Source organism: Stenella coeruleoalba, assembly GCF_951394435.1.
Source record: "Stenella coeruleoalba genome assembly, chromosome: 1".
Classification (NCBI taxonomy): Eukaryota; Metazoa; Chordata; class Mammalia; order Artiodactyla; family Delphinidae; genus Stenella; species Stenella coeruleoalba.
Genome location: NC_137169.1, coordinates 110,445,439 through 110,470,415, shown reverse-complemented (window position 1 = coordinate 110,470,415; position 24,977 = coordinate 110,445,439). Strand labels below are relative to the sequence as shown.

Genomic DNA, 24,977 nt, shown 5'->3' with positions numbered 1-24,977 from the left:
ATTGCTGCAAACGCCCCAGCCAAGGCCTGGGGGCCAGTGCTGGGAGCACACCTCTGCTAGATCCTGCACCACTCATCACCACCCGTCCATATTTTCCTCTTCACTTCCCTCCCCAACTTGGCCTGAACATCGTTAAATAGTTATTTGGGGGGGGACCTTTGCGTCCCCGCTCCCCCTTCTGTGTCCTCTCTCGCCATCTGCCATCCATGTGGATTTTGATATAGACCTATGCGGGATTTTCATTATGGCTGGACACACAATAAAAGGCTCGCATGTTTGAAGAATGAGTGTACGAACACGTCTTCAACACCCCCCCCCACCCCAATCACGTGCATCAGATCCTTTCATTTTCCTTCCTAGCATGTATGTGTGTATGTTTTGGCATCCTTACTGGACTTTACCTATGTGATGTTGAGAGTCGTGTTTGTTTTGCTCACTGCTGTGTCCCCAGTTCCCATAGGATGTCTAGCGCATGGTAGGTCTTCAGTAAATATTCTTTGAAGGTTGAAGGGAAATTCTTCTGGCTTTATATCTGAGAAGCTGATGTCTCCTCCACTTCCAGCTGGGACATTGAACCCCAATGTTCCTGGGCCTTGAGCACTCCTTAAGTAGGAAGATGTAATGGCCCCTTGACCTCTCTCAAAATAAGATCCCTCCCCAAATAAGGCAAGTTGGGAGTGAGCAGCCTTCACTTCCCCACCCACTTCCATACCCCAAAGGAGACAGACAGCAGCTGGCGGCTTGTGAGAGAGGAGCCTTTAATGAAAGATGAGTTGCAGGCCTGGCCCACTACTCTTGCGCCCTTGTTGGTGGGGAGGGAAAAGTGGGGTGAGGGGGAAGCAGGGTGAAGGGGCAGGTATGGCAGGGTGGAGGCGAAGGGCGCTGCCCACTGGGGCCGTCTGCTCAACTGTTCTCCCAGAAGAAGTTGTTACAGGCCACTGTGAGGGCAGCCACCAGCACCACATACTCCTGGAAGTCCACCTCTCCATCTCCATTCTCATCTAACTCCTTCATCACCTTGTCCACAGCATCCGCATCCTTCTGGGCCTGTGGAGGGAGGAGACGGAGAGGTAGGCGTATAGGGAAATGAACAGCACTGAGTCAGGGGCATGGGGGCTGGTTGATTGGGGAGAAGGAGGCAGAGATGAGCAAGAGAGAGAACTACTTCTAATTATGGGACTCTCGCTGCTGTCCTCAAAACTAACAAAATACTTATGGCTTCCTGTTGCCTACAGAATCAGCTCCTTAACAAGGCAGAATAATAAAAACAATTACCATATGTTGAGTGCCTACAATGTGAGAAGCACTACACTAGGAGCTTTACAAGCACTGTCTCATTTAATTCTAGCACAAATAGTATGAAGTAGCTTTCATTAGTCCCATTCTAGAGAAGAAACAAATTGACAGTCGACGGTTAAGGAACACGCCCAAAGTCACACAGCTATTAAGTGGCAGCACCAGAATTTGAACCCAGGTCTCATAAAATCTCAAAGCTGGTACACTTTCTACTGGCTTCTCTTTTGCATCCTTCAGTCCAGTCAAAACTACCGAGCACGCTCCATCTGCTTTCTCACACGCTCTTGTTCAGATACTATACCTCCTCCTAAAATGTCTACGTTTACCCTAATGATCTTCCAGGGGCCTGAGTGCCACCTCTTTGGAGAAGCCGTCCACTTCAGTCAGGTTAATATTCTCCCATAATCCTTTCTGGCACCTCTGTTAAGGCCCCGGGTGCTTCCTGGTGTTCAAGGTTTACTTGCAAGTGTCAGTCCTTCCCTGCTAGACGGTGTGTTTTGTTATTGATGCATCTACACAAGGCCTAGCCCTTAGCAGGTGATCAGTAAATCAGGGCATTTTGACCCTAACCCAGAAGAGTAGGGGAGCCTGGGAGAGGAAGGAGATGGTTGGGCTGAGCTGGGGTGGGATGGGGAGGTGGCAGGGAGGGGCCCACTCTGTTCCCCCACCCCTCGCCCACTCCACCCTGTACCCCCACCCTGTGCTCACGTCCAGGAAGCCGGAGAGCTCCGTCTGCAGCAGCTCTTTCAGCTCCTTCTTGCTCAGCTTGTACTTGTCCCCCTCCTTGCCCGAGTGGGCGTGGAACACATTGATGAGAGTCTCCATTGCCGTCTCCAGCTCAGAGCCCATCTTGTAGCTCACCTACCCACGTCCCACCATGGAAGTGAGCTGGGGACCATGCCTGGGGTAGCTGGGGTTGGGGTAGGGGCCCACAGCTCAAAGAGCCATGAGATCGAAGCCCCCCCACAACTGATCAGACCTAAGTCTAGCCTCATTCTCTGTGCCCTTCAGTCCACACCCCAGCCAGAGGGAAGCAGGGCTTTGGGCATGGAGGTAGAACAGCCGGAGCTGGGCTGGCTCTAGAGGCCTGCAGTGGACTCCGCAGTTGCTCCTGGCTGCCTGCACACCGAGGAGGGTGGGGCAGGCAGGTAGGGGTGGTCACAGGACCCGGCCTGGCTTCCTCTGGCTCTATTTTTACCCTGGACTTGCCTGCCCAGCACGGCCAAGATCTGCTGTTGGGGATGGTGGGCTGGGCTCCCCTGTATAGCCTTGACTCTGCTGCCCACCCTGAGCAAGGAGTCAATCTGGTGCCCTTAGTCGGCCTGGTGGATAGGGTGGCAGTCTGAGTGGGTGGCCCAAGGTTCATGGGGACGGGGGCGTCTCACTGCCTCTGAGTTTCTTGTCAGCAGACTGGGGGCCTCTCTTGGTCCTTCTACACTGTTCTCTCCTGAACATGTCACTTTGGCTTCCCTCTGTTACCTCTAGTTTGGTTCGTCTTGCTTCTCTGCAGATTCAGCCCTTCTACTGTGTGGTGGTGGGAAAGGAAAGAGGAATGTCTGAGCCTTTTCCTTGGAGCCAGGGCTCCCAGGGAGGGGGAGAGGACACTTGTGGGATCTTGTCCCTGCCACTCCCACCCCCAGGCCCAACTTGGGTGATGTGGGGACATGGCAGCAGGGAGAATGGGGCTGGTATGTGTTAGGGGAGATAAAGGCTGAGTGCATGAGGTCCTCTGAATCCAAGGGGCTGGGAGAGAGGAGGGGAAAAATGGAGGGGTCTGTTGAGGAGAGGGGACTGCCAAGCCAGGGGGTCTCTTTCCCTTGGCCTTGGGACGGTTGGCCCCTCCACAGCCTCAGGGGGCAGCTCAGGTGTCTCAGATCAGGTGTCCCCATCCTTCCCCAGACCTGAGGGGCTGGACAATGGGCCCTGATCGGATGACATCCTAGCTCTTCAATGGGGCCCTTGTGAATGTCACCTGAACTCCGGACGTGAGAAGCGGTTGTCACAGAGACACGGGGGAGATGGAACCCAAGCCGGGGCTGATGGAGGGGATAAGCTGGGGGGTGGGTGGGGGGCAGAGGGAGGGGTGCTGGTGGCTCAGTTATCAGCCCCATCCAGGAGAGGCACATAGAGGTTTCCCGGAGACCTCAAGCAGCCTGGGATTTTGCGTAGGGGCCATTCTTGGCAGGGAGGGGGCAGACAGAAAAACAAAGGGAAAGAATGAGAGGAAAGAAGAATGGAGAAACTGGGCCAAGAAAGAGGAGGAGGAGAAAGGGGAGGTCACATGAAGGGACAGTGGGAGTGGGTATAGTACCCTAGTGCCCCCTTCCTGGTATCACATGATTCATGCTCTGCCACCCCCGCCCCCCAACTTCGCTGGGACCTGAGCTCTTGGCAAGGCTGGGTGGGGTGGCAGAGAGACCACGGCTGGCGGGGGGTGGGTGGGCAGAAGGAGCTGGTCCATCTGCTTTCTTATTCTTACACCGCTGGAAGCAAGGCGAGAGCTGGGTCTCCTCCCCAGCACCTGGGAGATGGAGGGAGCCTTGCGGGGGCACGTGAGAGCTCTGTGGGAGGAGGGCCTGGTCTCCTGGAAACTCAGTGGCTGCGTTCCCCACTGGCTTCCTCATTCACTGAGCTCCCAGATCTCCCTCTGACCTTCACTTGCCTCCCCTCACCACCTTCCAAACACTGTCTCCCCCAAATCCCGAGCTCCTCCCCAGACTTTTGGAGCCCTGCTGAAGTCCCCTTTCCACAAGGCTGGCCAGGGCAGGGACCCAGGGCAGATGGGGCAGGATACTCACTGTCAGCCTGGGAGCAGGTTCTGGACAGACAGACGAGGCTGCAAATGTGGCTACCGGAGCTGTGTGGGGAGACCTGTCTTCAGTCGTCCTTCCCCCGCCGACACCCCCCACTGGCTCCACCCCTTCACAGACAGACACCCAGTGGGGCAAGGGGCCAGGAGTGGACAGAGGCGCCCTCTGTCTCCTGGGCTGGAACAGGCTGGCCTGTGTCCTCTTCTCCAGCCTCCCCTGCCTGCCCCCACGCTGGGTCCCAAAAGGCAGGGCCCAGGAGGAAGGGAGGTGGGAAAGGTCCTGGGAAGAAGGAATACTCAGAGGCCTTCTCGGCTCCCCCGGCCTCCCGCAGTACTGGGTATGCTGCTAGGCTAGGAAGAGGTACACGCACCTGGCTGAGGGGCTCAGCGAGGGAACTTCTCAGTGAATAATTTAGTCTTGGTAGTCTCCCCGAGGGGTTTCAGCCTGAGACCCCACTGTGGGATTTCAATCCAGGGTCTCCTCTACCGGGGGCTCGGCCTGTGTCCCCCTCTGTTTGTGGGGTCTCAGTCTGGGCCCTCTGTAGGGGTCTAGGGCTGCAGGGTCCTTGGTGGGATCCCATTCTGAGGGGCCCTCTTGTGGTGTTTCTTAGATGGGACCTTTCAGTGCCGAGCTCCCTCAGTTGATTCTTTGAATTTACAGTGGCCTCCACATGCCCCAACATACATACTCCAGATCAGACGGGGCAGGTGTAGTGGGGCAGCAGGCTCCCCGTGTTGGGAGGGATGGGACCCCAGGATGCCTGCTGAGTGGAATCTGGCCAGGCAGCTCCAGGCGGGCCCTCCCCCTCACCAAGTGGAGGCTGCGGTGGGCTGCGTTGGGTGGGGCCAGGGTTCCAGGCCTGATTGCTTGGGGTGGGGAGGGCCGGGCGGGAGGCGTGACTGGGCGCGCTCCTCTCTTCAGAATGCACGACAGAAACTTGACACCTCCGGGCTTGGGAGGGGCTCTTTCCTCCCTCCAGGGAAGCTTATAAACCTCAGCCCTAGGGCTCCTGCCTCGCTGCATCCCATCTCCTTGCCCCGGTGAGTCGCAACCCTTACCCCTGGAGGGTTCCTGGGGAGCCTTTTTCCGCCCTGGCCTCCCAGGTTCCTACGCTGGAGCCGGCTCAGACTGGGATTCAGGAAGTGGCTTTGGGAAATCCAGCAGCAGTCCTTGCAGAGGGCAGGGGGTGGGTGGGAAAAGGGAGGATGATTGGGCATGCCCCCTTGCCCCAGCCGTACCCGTCCCCTCCCTCCCCCGCCGAGCCCCTCCACTCCGGGCGCTGTGAGTGAGTGCCAGTACCAAATCCCTCCTGGGCGCGGGCAGTCAGCGGAGCCCCATCCAGGACCTGTTGCTGGGAGACGGGGGCGGGGAGGGCTATGGGGTCCTGGGCTCCGCACTCTGCCCAGCTGCCCCCGAGGGGAGGGGCGAGCGGGACGACAGAGAGGCGGGGTCTGCCCAGACCAAGCCAGCCCTGACCACAGCTGGGCATTTGCCAGACCCCGGCCTCTCTGCTGGGAAGAGCAGCCAGTGTGTGTGTGTGGGGGGGCGGGGCGGGTGCAATGCAGGCGGGTGGAGACCCAGGTCCTTGCACAAACAAGCTTTGGAGACAAACAACCCCATGACCCTTTGAGGCCGGTTAAGCTCCAAGAAAGGACCCTTGGGACTGAACCCCACAGAGGGGCCACCAGACTGAGAGGACTTCAAAGAAGGACCCCAGACTGAAAGCCTGCTCCCAGACAGAGGGGTCTCCAGACTGAGGGACCACCACACACGGGTCCCTGAGACACGGACACTTCAAAAGGACCCCCAGACTGTGAGACCTAGAGAGGAAGGGGTTTCTGGAAGTGAACATTTCTTCCCCCACCTACACTGAGGTACCATTGCCTGGTCCCCTGCCCCAAGCTCCATCCCTGCATCCCTGTCCCTTCCCTACTTCCCCTTGAGGCCTCCTCCAGGCAGAGGCTTGAGGCGGCAGCGGCAGCGCCAGGGCAGGGGCGCTCTGGCCTGTCCTGACGCTCTCTTCTTCCCCCTCCTGCAGGTCAGCCCTGTGAGGACATCAGCTCCAGCCCCAGGGTCCTAATGGCAGCCGAACCACTGACTGAGCTGGAGGCGGCCATTGAGACTGTGGTCACCACCTTCTTCACCTTTGCAGGGCAGGAGGGCCGGAAGGGCAGCCTCAGCATCAATGAGTTTAAGGAACTGGTCACTCAGCAGTTGCCTCACCTGCTCAAGGTAGGTGGGGGTCTCTGGGTGTGAGGTTTTGGGAGCCAGTGGCTGTGGGACCCTGTGTATATAAGGAGATATTACTGAGCATGATAAGGTGACCACAGGTGTACTGTGGAGGAAGGTGTGATGACTGCACATGTAAATGGCTCTGGGCGTTCTTGCCTGGTGTGTGTATAGTTAGGTAATATTATGTCTGTGTGAATGCGAGTGTTGTATTGGGGCTTTGTGCTCCCATCAGAGGATGCTGTTGGGTTCTCGTGGTGTCTCTCTGTGCCTCTCTGGTCTCATTTCCCCAGCACAGGACTGGACCCAGAGCTGGCTTCCAGGAGATTCATAGGCCATCAGAGCTAGAAGGAGGCCAAGAGAAAACACGGTCCAAATTCCTCACTTCACGTATACAGAAACCGAGGCCCAGCTATGGGAAAGGGTTTGTCAAAAATCAAAACACAGCCAAATTAATGGAGTCATAGAATCTCAGTATAGGAGGTTCCTGTAAGTGGTCTGTGATTATTCCCCACCCGCTCTGGGAATCCCCTCAATAATGCAACTGACAGGATTATTCTTTCTCTCCTGTTCACAGGATGGAGGAGGGATTTACATTTCATCCGCTCTGGGTTGGCACATCATCCCAGGCTGTTAACAGTTTCTTTTACATCCTTTCTAAAAATTCAAAGGCCCATAAAAGTGTGTGAACATGGATTAAAAAAAAAAACGACACAAACTAGTCTCTGAAATTCATAGTCTATCATTTGCAATATCTCCTACATCCTTAGACTTTTCCCTTCCTCTTCTCACAGGAAACTTCAGGCTGTGCCCTGAAAGTACAGCATTCCCTGTAGCCTTGTCAAATAATGACTGGTTTTTCTTCCAAATCCGACTCCCTCTGGGCCTGGAAATGCAGATAGTGACCCCTTTGCTTTTCATTGCAACTTCCAGATCTTTGTTTCTTCTTCTTCTTTTTTTTTTGGCTGCACCCGTGCAGCTTGTGAGATTTTAGTTCCCCGACCAGGGGTTAAAACCCGGGCCCTCAGCAGTGAGAGCGCACAGTCCAACCACTGGACTGCCAGGGAATTCCCTCTTCTCCTTCCCAAGACACCCGACTCCTTGGAAGCTCGTATGTACCACGTGCCACCCTTCTAATCGCACACCTTATAGCGCTTCAGCTTCTGGCTTTTACTGTTTTTCTTCTCATCACTGCCACTGTCATTACCTTCAGTATCCACACAGGCAACTTATTCAACACCTGGGCCTTTCAGTTTCTTTTTTTTTTTGGCCGCGCTGCGCGGCGTGTGGAATCTTAGTTCCCAGACCAGGGGTCGAACCCACGCCCACTGCATTGGGAGCACGGCATCGTAACCACTGGACCACCATGGAAGTCCCTGGGCCTTTCAATGTCTTCAACTCCTTACTTTCAAAGGTTCTGTCTTCCTGCACCTCAGCATCCCTGCCCCTCCACTCTGCTGCCCTGTCCATTCTTTAGGTCTTGTCATTACCAATGCGCCATCTCCAAAATCTCAATTTCAGGCCTCTCTTTCTCTGTCTGCCGCCTCCTGTCATTCCAGTTCTATTCCTCTATCTAGTTCCTCCACTCCATGACTTCCTGACTCCACTGGGAACTTCAGTCTCTTGACCCTATCACTTTTTCATCTTCCATCACCATCCCTCGAGACCTCATTTCCCTTCTTACTCAGCTGGGTTCTAAGGCTCACCACTATAATCACTTGCTCAACTCCCTTGATTCTCCTTCTCTCTGTCCTAGTTATTTGGCAAAATCCCAACCCAGGTTAAATCCAACATTCAGCTTCATTAGCTTGTTGGTGAAACCCACCGTTCTGTGTCTGCGCTTGTACAGCTGAATCTGGCTAGAGAAAAATGCACTGCCATGTTGTTGATTTGTCTCACTTTAAATCTATAACCACAGCCCCCAATAGGACCCTTAGCAATACCTGGAAATTCTTCTACATTTCCCTATTAATTCATTTACCAGCTCTTTCAGGTGATTATTTCACAACTTTTCCTTTCTCCTTAAACTCCAGTACCTCTTTTCATAGTCTCCCTCTCACTGAGAAAAATAAAAGCCATCGGGAAACTTCTATGTGCTTCCTCCCCAAAACTACCAACCGATCAGCACATTTCCTGCCTTCCTTCCTGTTAACACGAATGATCTGTCTCTGCTGCTAAGGCCAGCCCCTCCACTGCTGCACTAAATCCCATCCCTTCTCACCTACTTAAAGACGTTACTCTTTCAATTCTTCCTCCTTTTTTTCTTAAAATTAATTAATTAATTAAATTTATTTTGGCTGCATTGGGTCCTCGTAGCTGCGCACGGGCTTTCTCTAGTTGCGCAGAGCAGGGGCTACTCCTCGTGGCAGTGTGCAGGCATCTCATTGCGGTGGCTTCTCCGTGTTGTGGAGCACGGGCTCTAGGCGCGTGGGCTTCAGTAGTTGTGGCATGCAGGCTCAGCAGTTGTGGCTCGCGGCTCTAGAGTGCAGGCTCAGTAGTTGTGGCACACGGGCTTAGTTGCTCCGCGGCATGTGGAGTCTTCCCAGCCCAGGGCTCAAACCCGTGTCCCCTGCATTGTCAGGCGGATTCTTAACCACTGAGCCACCAGGGAAGCCCTCAATTCTTCCTCTTCTCTCTTGCATCATCAAAATTTCTGTCTCTACTAGGTTGTTCTGATCAGTTTACATATATGCTGTACTATCTCCCGTCTTAAAAGAAAACCTCCCTTGACCCTATAATTCCCTCCAGCTATGCCTTACATCTCTGTTCCCCTTTGTAGTAAAACTCCTCAAAAGCAGTGAGAGTTATTTATACTCTCCACTTTATGCTGTCTCTACTTTTCCTCTCCTGGTTCAGAATGCTCATACCCCAGGTATCTGCTAGGCTTATTCCTCGTTTGACAGATTTCTGCTCAGATGGCAAATCCTCAGCATGACCTTCCTTCACCACTGAGTACAGAGATCACCTCCTTGTGTTCTGTTCCTTTACCTTGGGCTATTTTCTTTCAGAACACTTCCTTCACAACTTAACTTCCATTATACAATTTTACGTTACCAAGAAGTAACATAATTTTCTTCCTTTCCATGTAGGAAACATTCTTGTTCTATAAAGGAAAGGAATCTGCTCACTGTTTTATCCCCAGCACTTAGTGTCTGACTCCTAGTTAGGTGCTCAATAAAATACTGAGAGAGGGCTTCCCTGGTCGCGCAGTGGTTGAGAGTCCGCCTGCCAGTGCAGGGGACATGGGTTCGTGCCCCGGTCCGGGAAGATCCCACATGCCGCGGAGTGGCTGGGCCTGTGAGCCATGGCCGCTGAGCCTGCGCGTCCGGAGCCTGTGCTCCACAACGGGAGAGGCCACAACAGTGAGAGGCCCGCGTACCGCAAAAAAAAAAAAAAAAAAATACTGAGGGAATAAGTGAGATAGTAAAAAAGTTTAAAAGAAGTAAAAATTGTTGAGTGAGTGAATGAATAAATGCATCTTACCTACGGTTCTACAAATAGCTTTTTAAAAATGTAACAATGCATATAGGCTGTTTTCCCAGTTTAAAAAATGATGTACTGTATTCTAATATGTAGCTTAACACAAATTTATGTAGTCAATCCTCTATTGATGAACATTTCCCTTGTGTTCACTTTTCCCTTTTGCAAACGTTGTTTATATTGATATATCTTTACATACTAAAGGGAAAATGTTTATAGAGTAAATGTCTGGCAGTATAAATATTAGGTCAAAAGGTTTGTTCTTAATTTTTATGGATATTATTAGTTTGCCTCCCAACAAGTTTGCACTTGTTTTCATGGCCAACAGCAATGCATGCGACTGCCTGTTTCCCACATCCTTGCCCCAAATGGGTCTAACTGAGAGTTTATTTTTTAATTTAATTTTTTTGTTTTTATAAATTTATTTATTTATTTTATTTTTGGCTGCATTGGTTCTTCTTGCTGGGCGCAGGCTTTCTCTAGTTGCAGCGAGCAGGGGCTACTCTTTGTTGCGGTGTGCGGGCTTCTCATTGCAGTGGCTTCTCTTGGAGCACGGGCTCTAGGCGCACGGGCATCAGTAGTTGTGGCCTGTGGGCTCGGTAGTTGTGGCTCGTGGGCTCTAGAGCGCAGGCTCAGTAGTTGTGGCACACGTGGCATGTGGGATCTTCCCTGACCGGGGCTCGAACCCGCGCCCCCTGCATTGGCAGGCGGATTCTTAACCACTGCACCACCAGGGAAACCCTTACTGAGCTTTTAAATTTTGCCAATCTAATATGTGGAAATGGTGTCTTTTTCTGATTTACACTTCTTTAATTCTGAGTGAAATAGAACTTTAAAAAATATTTTTGATAGGCATATATATTGCCTTTTCTGTGAACTGCCTGTTTCTTTTATCAAAGTGTTTTTCTTTTCATATTGATTTATTATAGCTCTTTATAAATAAAGAAAATAACCTTTGTCTATTATGTGCATTGCAAACATTTCCCCCTAATTTGCCTTTTCGTCCTTTGAGTTTGTTTTTGGTCTTTTTTGCCATACAGAATATAAAAAATTTTATGTAGTCAAATCTGTCAAACTTTTCCTGAATGGCTTCTGTGTTTTATGCCATGTTTAGAAAGGTCTTCCTCAGTTTAACTTATTAAAAAAACTCCCAGACTTTATTTTATTATTAAAATTTTCTTATTGATGTTAAATACCCCACTTATTATTTATTCAATTCCCATGTATATTTTGGGGCTCTTTATTCTGTTTCATTGATCTGTTTATTATTTAGAAACATTCTCATTTAATTACTGTGGTTTTAAAATATGCTTTGATAACCTGTAGGGTTGGTTCTCCCTCATTATTGTTTTTTTTTCAGAATTTTACCAGTAGATCCCACATGTTGATTTTTCAAGAAGAATTTTAGTAACATTTAATCATATTAAAAAGAATCCTGTAAATATTTTAATTGGGATTATATAAAAATGTTATTTTAGGGAAAATTGACATCTTTACACTATTGAATCTTTCTCTGTAAAAAAAAGTATGTTTTTCTATTTATTCTTGTTTTCTTTCATATCCTTCAGTTCAGTTTTCTTCACAAAAGCTTAATAGAGTCCTACATTTTTTCCTGAGTGCTTTATTTTATTTTTTACTATTTTAAGTGGGATCTTTCATATTATATTTTCAAACTGGTATTTGTTTTTGTGTATTAATATTGTCACCTGATACTTTATCATTTCTAATAGTTTTTTGGGGGAAGAAATACAGATTAGTGGGTAAGAGCATAAGCTCTGAGTCAGACAATCTAGGTTCAAATGCAGGGTCTAGCTTGTCATCCCGGGTTAGTTATTTAATCTTTCTGAGCCTTCATTTCTCATCTGTGAAATGGACTCATAGTAATACTGTTCTTGTTGGATTGGTCTTGCATTTATTCAGTCAGTATTTATTGAGTGCCTACTACGTTCTGTGCTGACACTGTCCTAGGCTTTGGGTTATAGTGGTGAACAAGCCTCCGCTATGTGCCAGACATTCTCCCAGGCACTGGCATTATGGTGGTGAACAAGACGGACAAGGTCCCTGTGCTCAGGAGACTTTCATCCTAGCAGATTATGAAGATTAAATGATGTAAAGCATGTAGGGTGTTCAGCATATGCTCAGAACGGTCAGCACTATTAAGTGCTTACACTGGTTGAAATGTTAACCTTTATCACTCTTTCGTTTTTTTCTAGGTATACAATTATATAATTGCTAATATAAGAGGTGAATTTGCATCTTCTTTCCCAACAATTTTACCTTTTATTTCTTTCTCTTGACTAATTGTATGTTTTCCCCCGCCATCTGTGTGTTACACTGGGCATCGTTGCCTTCCACTGGCAATGCTTATAGTATTTTATAAATAAGCATGATTGTAGCCTTAAAAAACGTCTTGTTTAGCTCTTCTATAAATTAGCTTTGTGCCATCTATAGGTTTGGCAAGCCTTCTCTGCCTTCCTCCAAATGTTGATTCAAATGTTTAGCATGAGCTCCTCCTGAGGCACCCTTGTCTGGTTTGACATGGATCCGTTGTTCTACAGTCAACTTCCTGGTTGTGGTTACTTACCTGGCAACCAATCCTTTGATCACGATGGTCCAACTTAGAATATCCTTAGATTTCACAGGTCTGCTGGGAGAGACTTTGCCAAGGGCCCCCTGGGAAACCACATACCTTGTGTCCTCGCCATTCCTCTGATCTACCAGGCTAGTGACCCAACTGGAAGAATGAGAAGACACTAGGATTATGCAAATGGACAGCCAAGTGCTGTGAACTTCTCCAGCTTTCTGTAAAGGAGGAGTGTGGCCTGAGAAGACTCTGTGGGTGGTCAGAGTGAGTCAATGCCTACAAGGGCTCCCCGAGTGTCTTTGGGCTTATCCCAGGGCTGGCACAGCGGCATGCTGGAGCCCACCCATACCTGCCGTTGAAGGCCCGTTGTGTGCAGCTCTTCCCCTCTCTGCGTTCAGTGACATCATGCTTATGGTACATGATCCGCCATGGTGTGTATATTTAGACCACAGCAAACCCTATAACCAGGCTCCCCACTTCCCTCCTCTGCTTCCCCCTGGAGTTGGGCACCAGGGCGGTGCTGTGTTGGGGCTGCAGCTTCGTCCTGAAGGTTTGGGGCAGATCCTAGTGCTCTCTGAGGGAAGGGAGTGGCGACTGGCAATTCTTCCCTCCCTGTGTCAGAACCCTCGTTTCTAACCCCACTCTTCCCTGTGGTGTCTCCTCAGGATGTGGGCTCCTTAGAGGAGAAGATGAAGAGCTTGGATGTGAATCAGGACTCAGAGCTCAAGTTCAACGAGTACTGGAGACTGATTGGGGAGCTGGCCAAGGAGATCAGGAAGGAGAAGGCCCTGCAGATCCGAAAGAAGTAAAGCCGGCTGGCCGGGATGGGGGTGGGCATGGCAGGGCTGGGCAGTACCCCACTCCCCACAAATAAAGCTTTCTCCTTGAAACAAAGATGTTTCTTACTCACACCCACCCTGATGATTTCTTCTCTTGAGACTAGGGGGTGGGAAAGCTCTGTCCCCACCTGAGGTTGGGTCCAAAAATTACGAGCTCCTTGAGGACCAGGAATGTTATTCATCTTCAGATACTCTGCAGCATCAGATCTTGTACAGGACAGGTGCTCAATAAATACATGGTTGATGAATGAATATCTGAAAGGTAGAGACAGATCTCTGGGGCAGGTGAGGTGACTTATATCCCACCAGGTCTCAGGGGCTTGGTCTTGGTTCCCACTTTCTTATTCCTGGGGTTTGTGTCATTGGATGGTAATGATAGCAGTGAACAGGTGTTGAGGGCTTGCTCTGTGCCAGGAACAGGGCTGAACATTTTCTTGTATTATTTTAGTTAATGCTCACAGCCTGTTGAGGTAGGTACTGTTTTTAAGTCTTGTATTAAAGATGAGGAAACAGATTTTAGAGAGGTTAAGTCACAAAGACAAGAATAGGTAGAACCGGGTTGAAATTCCAGAGCCTCTGTAATGAATCAGGATCCTCTCTGGACGGGTGCTTGGGAACCCTGGACCCTCCTCTCCTCCCTCCTACCATGGCAGGGGTGAAGCAGAAGGATGAACACAGGGTTCTGGTTCGAGGACTGGGGTGAGGGTGGCGGTCGTGCTGCAGGAAGCAGAACTTTAGGGCCCCCAAGTGCTGCTCTCCCCATCCTTCTTGGCTAGAGGGGCATGTGGTTTGAACTGTCTGCCACCAGAGGGAGCAGGGGTGGGGCAGCCCAGCAGGCACTGCCTTCCAAGGACTGTCACTGCCTTACTGTCAGGTGTCCATCATTTGAGGCAGCTATGAGTCCAGAGGAACATTTAGGCTGAGACAATCTCCCCATCACACACCATGAAAGGGTCCTAGATTGAGACCTTCCATCTAAGGGCCCCTGGACTGAGAGACCTCAGAGGGACTGCCAGGCTGGGACTCTGAGGGTCCATTTGAGACATTCCAGAGGGGCTCCCTCACAGTGAGAGACTGAGACATTAGAGACCTCCGTCTTGGAGAAACCCTGAAATCGAGATAGCCTCAGAGGGGTCCCCAGATTGAGACACTTACAGACACCCCAGTGGAGGCCAAAAGTACATAGGAGGCCTAGAAGGAGACCCGCGGAGGGGCACTGGGAGGTATGCTTTGATCTCAGAGTTTAGGAAAGGAGTCCAGGAACTCTGGCTCTCAGCACTGCCCCCTTCTTTCCTGACCCACACAGACTCCCCTGCCTTCTCCCTTTCACTTCCCTCAGGTGGGGAAGGCCACTAGGGTTGGGCTGAGTTCCCCCCAGACCTACAGTCCAGGATCCCTGGGATGTTATCCCAGGTGCTGGATTGGGCGGGGCGGGGAGGGCGGTTTGCTGTGGAGTCTCTGGGTTAGGGAAGGCATGGGATTCTGAGGGAGGGAGGAGCAGGTAGCCCAACCAGTTTGGAGAGGTTGTTAGCTGACAGATAACCCATCTGGGCCTCCCATACGTGCATGCTGGCTGCGGGGAGCTGAAAGGACATCAGGACAACACTCAGTCTGCCCCCTTCACCAGGCTACCCTTCTCTGGCTCCTTCCTCCAGACCCCAATTTCTGCCATTAGGACTCGGCAAGGCTGGGCAGGCTTGAGTGTCACTATCTAAATCGGTCTTGAGGGGAGGAATGTGTGTGTGTGACACATTAAAGTACTTCAACCCACGTGTCCCTCATTCCTTCAAGGCCACAGAACCCGCCTTGACCAGCCTCTGCTTCTCCTTCTTTCCTGGTGACTGACTCAGAGCCCCCTCAGAACCCTTTCCTGTCCTACATTTCCTCCAGGCCTTTCCTCCCAGGCTCCACGCCACAGCGTTTCCAAGTCCTCCCCCACCCCCGCCCCACCCCCCACCCCCAGCTTCCCCTCCCTATCTTCCCTGGACTCTGCCTGCTGGTCTGGGGCCAGGGGCATCCCAGACCCAGCTCTCCATGGTTCCGTCCTCGTGGCCCGGGTGCGGGGCGGGCTCTCGGAGCTGCGGCCAATGGAGGTGGGGCCCCTGCTGGGCTGGCTCACAGCCCAGGCGGCTGCAGGAGCAGGGCTGGCTTCGGGATGAGGCCCAGCCCCCTGCCTCCCCTCCCTTCCCCCAGGTATAAGAGCTGAGCTCAGGTGCACTGGCTCTTCCAGTCCTGTCTCAGCGGCTGCCAGCAGGTAAGGAGTCCCAGGGCTTTTCACCCAAAATGGGCTGTCCCCGGTCCAGAGGGCATGCTTAACCTATCCTACCCTAGTCTGCCAGGGGAGGGTCTGGGGGACCAGGCCCTGGAGGCTGGTGTGTATGTGTGTGTGTGTGTGTGTGTATGGAACAGGGGTGGGGGGTTGGAAGGGATGGGAGGAAGGAGGCTAAGGTGAGGCTCAAGGGATTCCCTCTAAATAGGTTGGCTTGGGGGCTGTGACCTTAGCTCTGGGAGCCTGGGCAGGGATGGGGCTTGTGTGGAGTTGGCTCTGACCCCCTGGGTGAGGCACAGAATATCTGGGGTGCAGCCAAAGGGGATAGTTGAGAAAGAAATGCTGAGTTCTGTCCTTAGCTCAGCCTCCCCCCTCCTCTGAGCAGATCATGAGACATCAGCTCCTCTGGGGCCGGCTGTAGGACGACAACACTCTCACCAAAGGACCAAGCACCATGGGACAGTGTGGGTCAGCCAACGTGCAGGTGGGCCCATTCATTCCTGGCCTTTCTATTCCCACTCTCCCCTCCTTCACCCTGAGCGTCTGTGTCCCTCACTGACTTCTGCCCCCTCACCTTGGCCTTGCTCTGCACTCCAGACCCTGCCTGTGAGACCTGAACCCTCTCTGGTGCCTACATAGGGTGATGTAGATGAGCCCTCCCTGGAAGAGGATGCCTGGGTCTCATGCTGGGACCTGCCCTGCCTGGAGGCTGGGGGGAGGTGGGGAGGAAGCCTTGCCCAACACATGGCTCAGGGCAGAGGACAGTGGGGGCAAAGGGGCTGGATGCTGGGCTTTGGAGCGGGCGAGGGCCCACGTTCCTGCCAGCTGTCTTCTGCCCTGTTGGCTCTGCCGGGCTCCTGGGGAAACAGGGTGTCATAGGATGGGTGGGACCTCTGCAACATGGGCCATGTCCCTTGCCTTCAGGGTGCCCAGGAATTCAGTGACGTGGAGAGGGCCATCGAGACCCTGATCAAGAACTTCCACCAGTATTCGGTGGCGGGTGGGAAGGAGACGCTGACCCCCTCCGAGCTACGGGACCTGGTCACCCAGCAGCTGCCCCACCTCATGCCGGTACTGAGGGAGTGGACCCCGCCCCAGACAGTACCCTGACTTCCCAAGCAAGTACTCCAAGACCCCACCCACACTGCCAAGGCCCCTGGCACTGGCAAACCCCAGCCCTTCCCCTTGTCAGCGCCAGGTAGGCTCAGGACCTGCTTTCTGCCCCTGGGTAGGGCGGAGTGGGAAGATTGGAAAGTGCTGCCTGGCTGAGCTGTGGTGTCTTCCCTCCTTTCAGAACAACTGTGGGCTGGAAGAGAAAATTGCCAACTTGGGCAGCTGTAAAGACTCTAAACTGGAGTTCGGGACTTTCTGGGAGCTGATTGGAGAAGCAGCCAAGAGTGTGAAGCTGGAGAGCCCTGTCCGGGGGAGTTGAAAACCTTCCCCTGGAATTCGGCGGCGGGGGGATATTGGGGAAAGGGGGCCTCCAGAGCCTGGGGGGCCTGGAAATAAAACTCCTCTCTCCACCACCCCCGCACTATTCCCCAGCCCCACCTGTCTCACCTCTGCAATGTTCAGGTTCATTATGGCCCTTCCTGGGACCTCTGTGTACTTCATCCCTGGGAGCTCTGTGGGGCTAATGGGTCCAGGGGTCCCCACCTGGGGGAGGCTCAGGGGGTGGCTGGGGCCAGGGATGTATTGGAGGGCTGCTGGAGGGTTGAGGATGCTGTAAGGGCCCAGTCATTTAGTAGTGGTAGAAGGGCAGAGAGGAGCTGAGCTATGGGAACTGATTTGAAGGGGGTGGAAGGAGGAATGGATATTCGGTACTAAAAAGGGCCTCTACGAACCTACCCCTCCTAATCTCTTCCCCAACCCCAACCGTCTGTCCAGTGCTGTCCCTCCCTGCCCCCAGCTCTGCCCCAGCCTCCTCTCAGGACCCTGTCTCCCTGGCTTAGGGCAGGGGAAGAGACAGAGCAGGTTGGGGGAGAGGCTGAGGAGGGTGAGTTTTGGGAGTGAGAGGACCAGCTGGGTGCTTGGGCATTTACAGAATGATGGTTGTTTTGTATCATTTGATTAATAAAGAAGATGGAAAAAATGAAAGACGTTGTCTTGACTGAACTCCATCCCCACCCCAAGTGTCCGTGGGTGAGGAGGTGTTGGGGTGAATGGCAGAGTCATTGGGTGGCACGGTACCTGTGGGACTGCAGTGGTCGGCAGTGGAGGCAAATAGGGGCCTCACTTTCCACCGTGGATTTGGGTTGAGGATGGCAAAAGGCCTAAAAGGTGGGAGACCTGGTTCTCTCTGAGGGACAGGCTGTACTTTGCCAGTGACCTGGCCCTCTGACGGGAGAGGAGGGCGTGTGTGCACATGTGGGGAGAAGAATATGAACCCAGGTGAGCCTGGCTGACTGGTAGCAGGGGAAATGTGAGGCCGAGAAACAGGCTGACCAACCTGGGTTTGAATCCCAGCTCTGCCACGTACTATCTTTGGAACTTGGGGCGTATTCTCAGAGTATCAGTTTCCTCATCTGTAAAATGGGGATGGGACACAAGATGTAAAGTACTTAGCAGAGAGCCTGACACAGAGTGAGAGGCCAGTGAGCAGAAGTCACTGGAGTGGGGGTGATGGGTCACTTCTGGCGTCAGCTGTTGCCTCTGGGACATCAAACTGGCCAATTTCCTTGGGTATCTTGGAGAAGGGGTGGAGGGGTGTTTCCAGAGGAATCCTCTGCTGCACACAGAGGTCCTAGGGACGGGTGCACTGGAGGTGGAAGGCAAGGAACCACGCTCTGGGCCCTTTTAACTGTAGCCCACGGAAATCCCAACAGCAAGGAGATTTAAGCGGCCAGCCAGGCTGGCCTGGAATACTAACTGAACTTGTCTGTTAGGGGTCCCTGAAACGGGGCTCCCAGTGACCCAGGTGAGAAGGGCAGGTGACAGTCTTTCCCTTCCTTTCTCAAAGTTGTAAATTCTGTTCAGGCCCTGCAGGGTTAGAAGGGTGGGGTTGGGGGAGCGCCAGCTTGCACCACTCCCTCTGGGGTGGGGGCAGAAGGGTGTTAAAAAAGGTGTGTATCCCTTTAACATGGGCCCAACCCCAGGGCCAAGTCAAGAGGGAGCTCAGACCTTACCTCCCCACTGAGCCAGCTGCGCCAGGCAGGGCCGGGAGGGAGTGGGACAGATTCTGGGAGTGCAGCGGGGAGGAGTCCTGGCTGGCTGAGCTCGTAGCTACTTGGCAGTGCCAGAGCCCAGGTCCCAGAGCCCCGCAGGAGAGGAGGTGGACCAAGAAGGTAGGTGAGCACCCCAGGCCCGTCCTGGGAGGTCTGGGGCTGCCGGAGGGGCCCTGCAGGCTTGGGAGGCCCGGACAAGGGGCAGTGAAGGGGGCCTGAGGAGGGGGGCCTGCAGAGACTGAGCAGGAAGGTTTCGTCAATTGTTAACTTTCCCAAAAGGCCAGTACGGGAATGGGGCGTTCCGGTGGGCTTGGGGGTTGGAGAGGCCTTCAGATGAGTGGATGGGGTGGAAAGACCCCCTCCCCAGCCCAGCAGCTGACCGGGTTCCTCTCCCAGGGCTGGGCCACCGGGCAGAGTGTTCAGAAGCTTTGCTCTCAGCTGCTCCGATTTTCCCCAACAGAAAAAGGGCAGATGTGTTTGGTGGAGGTTGGGGAGTAGCCAGACCCTGGACACAAGCCTCGCTGGGCGCTGTGTCTGGGAGAGGTGATGGGGTCTGGGAGAAGCCAGGGAGGGCCCAGGGAGCCTGAGAGCAGCCCGAGGAGGGGAGGCAGGGGCCTGGGTTGCTTCTCTCGACTCAGGCAGGTGCCAGACACTGGCCCCAAGTGCTCTGGGAGCTGTTTCTTGGGAGGGGCGATGGGGCCCAGGAGGAACCTGGGTGAGGCCCCCCTGGAGCCTGAACTCCAGGAGAGGGGCCCAGAAACTGGGCAGCTTCTCCTCTACCTCAAGACCCAGGCAGGTTCTGACTTGACTTGCTTTGCTTGGTGGAGTCCCCTGCCCTGTAGAGCATTTGCCCTGCCTGGCCCAGGTCGGAGGGAATGAGGGCTGGTGTGCTTGGAGACCCACGACGGAGCCCTGGAGTGCCGGGGAGCAGGAGCTCAGACTTTCCCCGTCGACTAGAAAAGAGCTCTCTGGGTGTTGGTGAGGCCAGGGGCAGCTGTGTGTGTGTGTGTGTGTGTGTGTGTGTGTGTGTGTGTGTGTGTGTGTGTGTGTGTGTGTGTGTATCCACACCAAACTCCTCCAACTTCACTTGTTTGGAAAGAAATTTCCGAGGAACACTCTTCTTCCTCCAGCTACGTATTCTGAAAGCAGAAGAGTTTGGAAGGTCGATGGGTCACCCAAGCAGAGGGGATCAGAAATGGCAGAATTCCTTGCTCATTGTGATTGTGTACATTTGTGTGGATTAGATGCAGTGAGTCCTGTGAGGGTGGGGCTGGGGGGTAGGCAGGGACACTTGTGTGAGATAGTAGCCTCTGGAACTGGGAAAAGAGCAGGAGAAGAGGGAACAGAGAATGGAGCTGGAGAGGCTGGAGAGGTTAATTTGAAACAACCTTGCAAATTGAGTAAAGCATTACCAGCCCAGTGTAGATTGCAGCCTTCCCTGTGTATTGCAGGCAGCTGGGGCAAATGAGTGAATTAAGTAGGAAATGAAGGAGAGAGTAAGCAAGTGAATGGTGGATAAATGAGTGAACAAATTCAAGGTAGATGAAAGGAATGCAGAGAATGCCAAATTGAGGCTTGAGAGTGGCCTAGGCTCTAGAGGAGAGGTGACTAGGAGGGATAGGAGTCCAGGGACATATCCCAACACTTGGGAACAATTTAAGACTCAAGAAGTGTGTGTGGAGGTGGAAAGAGGAGGTGAGTTTTAGAGGGTGTGGTGGATGTTCAGGGCTCCACACGGAAAGGGACTGGGGAGTTGAAGAGATGGAGGGTGAAGAGGAGGCACTTGGAGGGGTGGGGCCCAGCACCTGGGGGTGGGAGGGTGAGGCTGGAGTGGCTGAGACCCAGAAGCATGGTGTCAGGGCAATTTGGGCTTTTGGAGAAGTCAGCAAGCTGGGCTGAGGTGGGCAGGGTGGGGGCCCCTTGGTTGCTCAGTGATGAATCAGCCAAGGTGGAGACAGTGGACATTGCAGGAGGGTTGGGGGCCCAGGTGAGAGGGTCCTTTGGAGGATGAGTCCCTCCATTCTCACTGTTTTGGAAGGCTCCAGTGTACTGTCCACCTCCCCCCTCCCCCTCAGGCCAGGATCAACCTGTGGCAAAGTCAATGCAGGAGTTACCTCCTGCCCCGCCCTTCCCAGGGAGGGGCTGACGGGATGGCCCACCACCTCCCCTCCCCGCAACCACATGCCTGGGGACCCTCTGGCCTGGTTTGGTGGGAGGACTGGGCAGGCAGGAGGGGCAGGTGACCTTGGCATGGGTGTGGTGGCAGAGCCTGTCTCCTGATCCCCAGGGAAGGGAGGGAGAAAGAGGGTAATGACACCTGACTCTTCTTTTCCTTCAGAAGAAGCTTCAGAAAAGCATTTGTCCAAATTGTTAACTCCAGCATTGTCCAATTGACCAGAAGAAGGTGGGGTGGGGACTATTGGGAGGGCTGGGAGCTGAAGCGCAGCTCTCTGGGGTGACTGTGTACCTGACAGCAGGTGCTGAGATGTCTCCTGGGAGCTCACCTGTGTCTTGCCAGGTAGAGGCTGAGGCATGGTATCAAGGAAGGGCAGGACTGGGCTCCAAGATGGCAGGTGGTGGGAGGGGAGTGCTCGGCCAGTGGCGAGAGGGACAGAGACACACTGCCCCCCAAACCCATTTCTTATCCTTTCCTCTCCCTGACTATTTCCCACAGGATTCCTCACTTGGGGAACAAGGTCTGGGATGGTGAAAGTGGGGGATTCTCTGATCTTTCGCCCCACTCCCAAGGCTGGTTGGGAGTAGGGCATGACACAGTCCTTGCTGACATGGGTGCAGCTTTCGGAATCCCCAGGAATACTGGTCGTAGGCCTGGGCAACTGCCCACCCAAGGGCAGCAGGGCAGACAGTTCATGGATTGAAACATTTTTGTCCTCATTTGTGAATGTTAGAGCATTTGTATGAAAGTCTTACAAAGGTATAAACATTGAACCACACAATTACACACAATAAATAAAGAGTACTGGAAAAAAAAATGGTTTCCTACAGTCCTGGTTCCATACTTCATTCTTTCGGCCACAGACCAGAGCGGTCAGGTGGACGAGGCAGGGGAGAGAAGGGTAGGATTCCTGGTTAGAGTTGCCCTAAACTGACCCCTCTCCCTCTCAACTCTCCTTCCTTCCTCCATCCTGGCTTAGTCCTTCTGGGTCTCACCCTTCCTCCAGAAGAAGTTTAGTGAAAGAAAAATCTTCGAAGAGTGGTCAGGGGCCTTGGATACCTGGTATCAGGGCTGGCAGGAGGTGGAATATTTATAGAGCATCTACCTTGAGCAAAGCATTGGGCCAGGCCACGTGGGCGAGAGGAGATGCAGAGATTAAAAGCAGGGAGGTTGTATATCCAGGATTTTTGGGACTCACTTGGTCCCAAAGTCTCCCAGTCCTAACACAATGGCTGCATATAAGAAACACTATCCTTGCTTCAAGGAGTTCTGGTGTCTGGGGAGAGATGATCCAGGAAGAGACTGCAGTCACAGCAGCTAGTGGGCCCAGCCAAGGCTGGCTGAGAGTCTGTGGGAGTCAGGGGAGGAGGACCAGAGGGCAGGGCAGTCTTCCCTGGAGGTGCGGTTTGGGCAGGCTTCAGCTAGGTGGAGAGGGCAGGGCAATGGGCACAGGAGGAGGGATGGATGGCCAAGAGGAGGATTAGAAAGCGGGTGGCAGGGGCAGGGGCTGCGGTGGGGCTCGGAGAAGCAGACTTCCCTTCCATTATCGAACCATGGGATGCCCTGGTGGCGGTGTCCACCTTCCCTTGCCAAGACCCAGTGGGCAAGGCAGCTGCAACTCATTCCTGGGCTTGGGGGCGGGAAGGGAGGCTTATTTGCCAGGGTTCACTTGGGGGGGCTCTGGGCATGGGCGGCGACTCACAGATCACAGATCCGCCTGTTGCCCTCATATCCTGTTATTCAGTAGGCTGTATCCGCTTGCAGTGTGAGTGCCTTTTGTCCTGGAGCGAGGGGCTGTTGTGTGTAGCCTCTGGCTGGCTGTGGAGGCTCCATCTCCAGCTGTCTCCAGCTGGGGCTGAACCTCCGGGCTCCTCCTTAGGTAATGGGGTGGGGAGGGGCCCTTGTATCCTGCTGTATATTTCGGGGTGGGTATGAGGGAGGTTAGGCTAGCCGGGGCTGGCTGGGGGCCTGCACAAAGCCTCACTTGATGGATCGGGACATCGTCCTTTATCAGAGAAGGGCAGCCATGGCCTGAGACCCGCGACGCACTGTCCTGGAGCCTGGCGGAAAGGACTGAGGAGAGCCTAGGTCCCCGCCTCCTGCTTTGTTGCCTGGGGCAGGGGTCTCGGCCAGCCCTGGGGGTGGGGGACGTGGCCCATCCTAGCAGTTTCTAGCTGTGCTTGTCCCCGGGCCAGGGCCTCTGGGTGGACCAGGTATGGAGAAGGCGGAAGGATGGGCACTGGCTCTCATCCTCTTCCCAGGAGCCTCTTGTTCTCTCTGGGGCTCTGACAAGCTCAGTGCCTGGGGCTGGGGAAGCGCCTGGAAAACCTGTTGAGGCTGTTGGGCTGGAGAGCACCTGGATGAGAGGAGACACATAGTTCTCATTCCAGGCCCACCCTGGGTTCCCCTTTCCCTGCTTACTTCCTCCTGAGGACCAGCCAGCCTGGGGGGCCAGAGGCCCGGGGGTGGGCCCAGCAGGTGGACAGGGGCAGAGAGGCGAAGGAGCAGGTGTGGCCTGTGGCGTCTCCTCACCTCCCCTCATCCTGGCACCCAGGCCCTGTGAGGTGTGAGGCGGTGAGATGGCGGACTCCTACACGGAGCTGGAGAAGGCGGTGGTCGTCCTGGTGGAAAACTTCTACAAATACGTGTCCAAGCACAGCCTGGCCAAGGACAAGATCAGCAAAAGCAGCTTCCGGAAGATGCTTCAGAAGGAGCTCAACCATATGCTGACGGTGAGGTCCCCCCACCCAAGGGCCTGGCCTCTCCGCGCCCCTACCCCACCCAGCTCCTGAAGCTCTTGCCCTCTCTGGGTTTCCTTCCCCACCGCCGCTTCTGTCCTTTCAGAGTTATCCCCCCAAAACCAGGGATCTCCACCCCGCCCAGCCCTCTGCCCTCAGGGTGCCCAGGCCTGAGCCAGTGAGGGCTCTGTTCCCATCTTCCAAGGGCAGCAGCAGCCCAGGCCAGACCCTGGACTCTGCCTAGGGTCCTTGCTGGGGCCTCTGTAGAGCTGCCACCTCAGTATTGCTGACCCTCAGTTCCTCGCCAGGACACCGGGAACCGAAGGGCTGCTGATAAGCTCATCCAGAACCTGGACGCCAACCACGACGGGCGCATCAGCTTCGACGAGTACTGGATCTTGATAGGCGGCATCACTAGTCCCATCGCCAACCTTATCCGCCAGCAGGAGCAGCAGAGCAGCAGCTAGAGGACCCTCCCACCGTCCCCTCCCCCATGCTCTTCCTAGGCTCCCTCCTCTGCCCACCCAGACCCCTGTCCTCTCTTCTTCCTCTAGACCTTCTCCTGACAATTGCTGAACAGGGCAAGGGGGGACGTCAGGGCCCCTTTGTGAGTGTCTCAGTCTGGGGGTGTCTCCCTGAGGGTCTCAGTCCCTGGAGCCAGCAGACCCTGGGGCCCCTCTGTGACAGTGCTGTATGGGGACCCAAGAGTTTCCCCACCTGTTATCTACCCTTCTGACCTCTGATGTTCCTGCCTGATTCCGGGTCTCTCCTGACCTTAGAGGTCAGCTTGCTGCTTCAGGTCTCCCTGTTCCTGGCAACACCAGTAGAGACTCCTCTCTCCCCTTTCCCTCAGCCCCTCTGCTGGGTAGAGGAGACTTCCAGGGATTGCCCTCCAGCTGCCTCTGGGTCTGGGAACAGGGTTGAGCCCCCTCCCTCCTGAGCCACTGAAATGGGCAACAAAGGCTGGATTTGGAGTTTGTGTCCCCCTCACCAAGTCCCTTTGTAATGTTCATTAAAACCTTTCCACTCCTTGGAACTTCCTCATGCCTTGGTGATCTTTGCCATGGGCCCCGGTGCAAGGGGGTGGCAAGGGGAAATCTCACCGAGAGGGCAGAGCAAAAAAGAAGTAGAACTCTGGGATCCCAGCTGGTGCTGTCAGCCCTGGGTCAGCAGCTACTTCCCTCCTCCATGAAGGGCCAAAGGCCACACGTGTCATCACCTCTGGGCCCTCATAGACCAAGCTCAACTCACATTCAACTTCTGGGCACACAGTGTATCCCATTTTGTCCTCACTGAAATTCCATGAGAGAGGCGCTGCAACCTCAGTCTTGAGTCATGAATAGCACAGAGATACTGAATTCTCATGTACAGATTGTTCTAATACACAGAGAA

The 24,977-nt window shown here is 53.7% G+C and overlaps 4 protein-coding genes across 6 annotated transcripts; 3 read left to right on the top strand and 1 right to left on the bottom strand.

The window, feature by feature from the left end:
* Positions 1-740: 740 nt before the first annotated feature.
* S100A1 (S100 calcium binding protein A1) lies at positions 741-5,235 on the bottom strand. Its single transcript, XM_079936733.1, has 4 exons — positions 5,165-5,235; positions 4,095-4,153; positions 2,005-2,157; positions 741-1,047 (listed from the first exon to the last, which is right to left on the bottom strand). The coding sequence occupies exons 3-4, from the start codon at positions 2,143-2,145 to the stop codon at positions 904-906; spliced, it is 285 nt and encodes a 94-aa protein (XP_079792859.1). The 5' UTR covers positions 2,146-2,157; positions 4,095-4,153; positions 5,165-5,235; the 3' UTR covers positions 741-903.
* On the top strand, positions 5,014-13,301 carry S100A13 (S100 calcium binding protein A13). 2 transcript variants are annotated; one of them, XM_079936707.1, is made up of 3 exons: positions 5,014-5,146; positions 6,145-6,338; positions 13,065-13,301. In XM_079936707.1, the coding sequence occupies exons 2-3, from the start codon at positions 6,186-6,188 to the stop codon at positions 13,206-13,208; spliced, it is 297 nt and encodes a 98-aa protein (XP_079792833.1). In that variant the 5' UTR covers positions 5,014-5,146; positions 6,145-6,185; the 3' UTR covers positions 13,209-13,301. The 2 variants fall into 2 exon arrangements, with proteins under 2 accessions (XP_079792833.1, XP_079792834.1); XM_079936708.1 differs by lacking the exon at positions 5,014-5,146 and adding an exon at positions 5,701-5,980.
* A 2,044-nt stretch (positions 13,302-15,345) lies between these two features.
* On the top strand, positions 15,346-17,604 carry S100A14 (S100 calcium binding protein A14). The gene is made up of 4 exons (XM_079941501.1): positions 15,346-15,492; positions 15,893-15,991; positions 16,432-16,578; positions 16,802-17,604. The coding sequence occupies exons 2-4, from the start codon at positions 15,962-15,964 to the stop codon at positions 16,937-16,939; spliced, it is 315 nt and encodes a 104-aa protein (XP_079797627.1). The 5' UTR covers positions 15,346-15,492; positions 15,893-15,961; the 3' UTR covers positions 16,940-17,604.
* Positions 17,605-18,665: 1,061 nt separating this feature from the next.
* On the top strand, positions 18,666-24,619 carry S100A16 (S100 calcium binding protein A16). 2 transcript variants are annotated; one of them, XM_079938004.1, is made up of 3 exons: positions 18,666-18,791; positions 23,402-23,579; positions 23,894-24,619. In XM_079938004.1, the coding sequence occupies exons 2-3, from the start codon at positions 23,427-23,429 to the stop codon at positions 24,050-24,052; spliced, it is 312 nt and encodes a 103-aa protein (XP_079794130.1). In that variant the 5' UTR covers positions 18,666-18,791; positions 23,402-23,426; the 3' UTR covers positions 24,053-24,619. The 2 variants fall into 2 exon arrangements, with proteins under 2 accessions (XP_079794130.1, XP_079794131.1); XM_079938005.1 differs by lacking the exon at positions 18,666-18,791 and adding an exon at positions 22,633-22,726.
* The last annotated feature ends 358 nt before the right edge of the window (positions 24,620-24,977 follow it).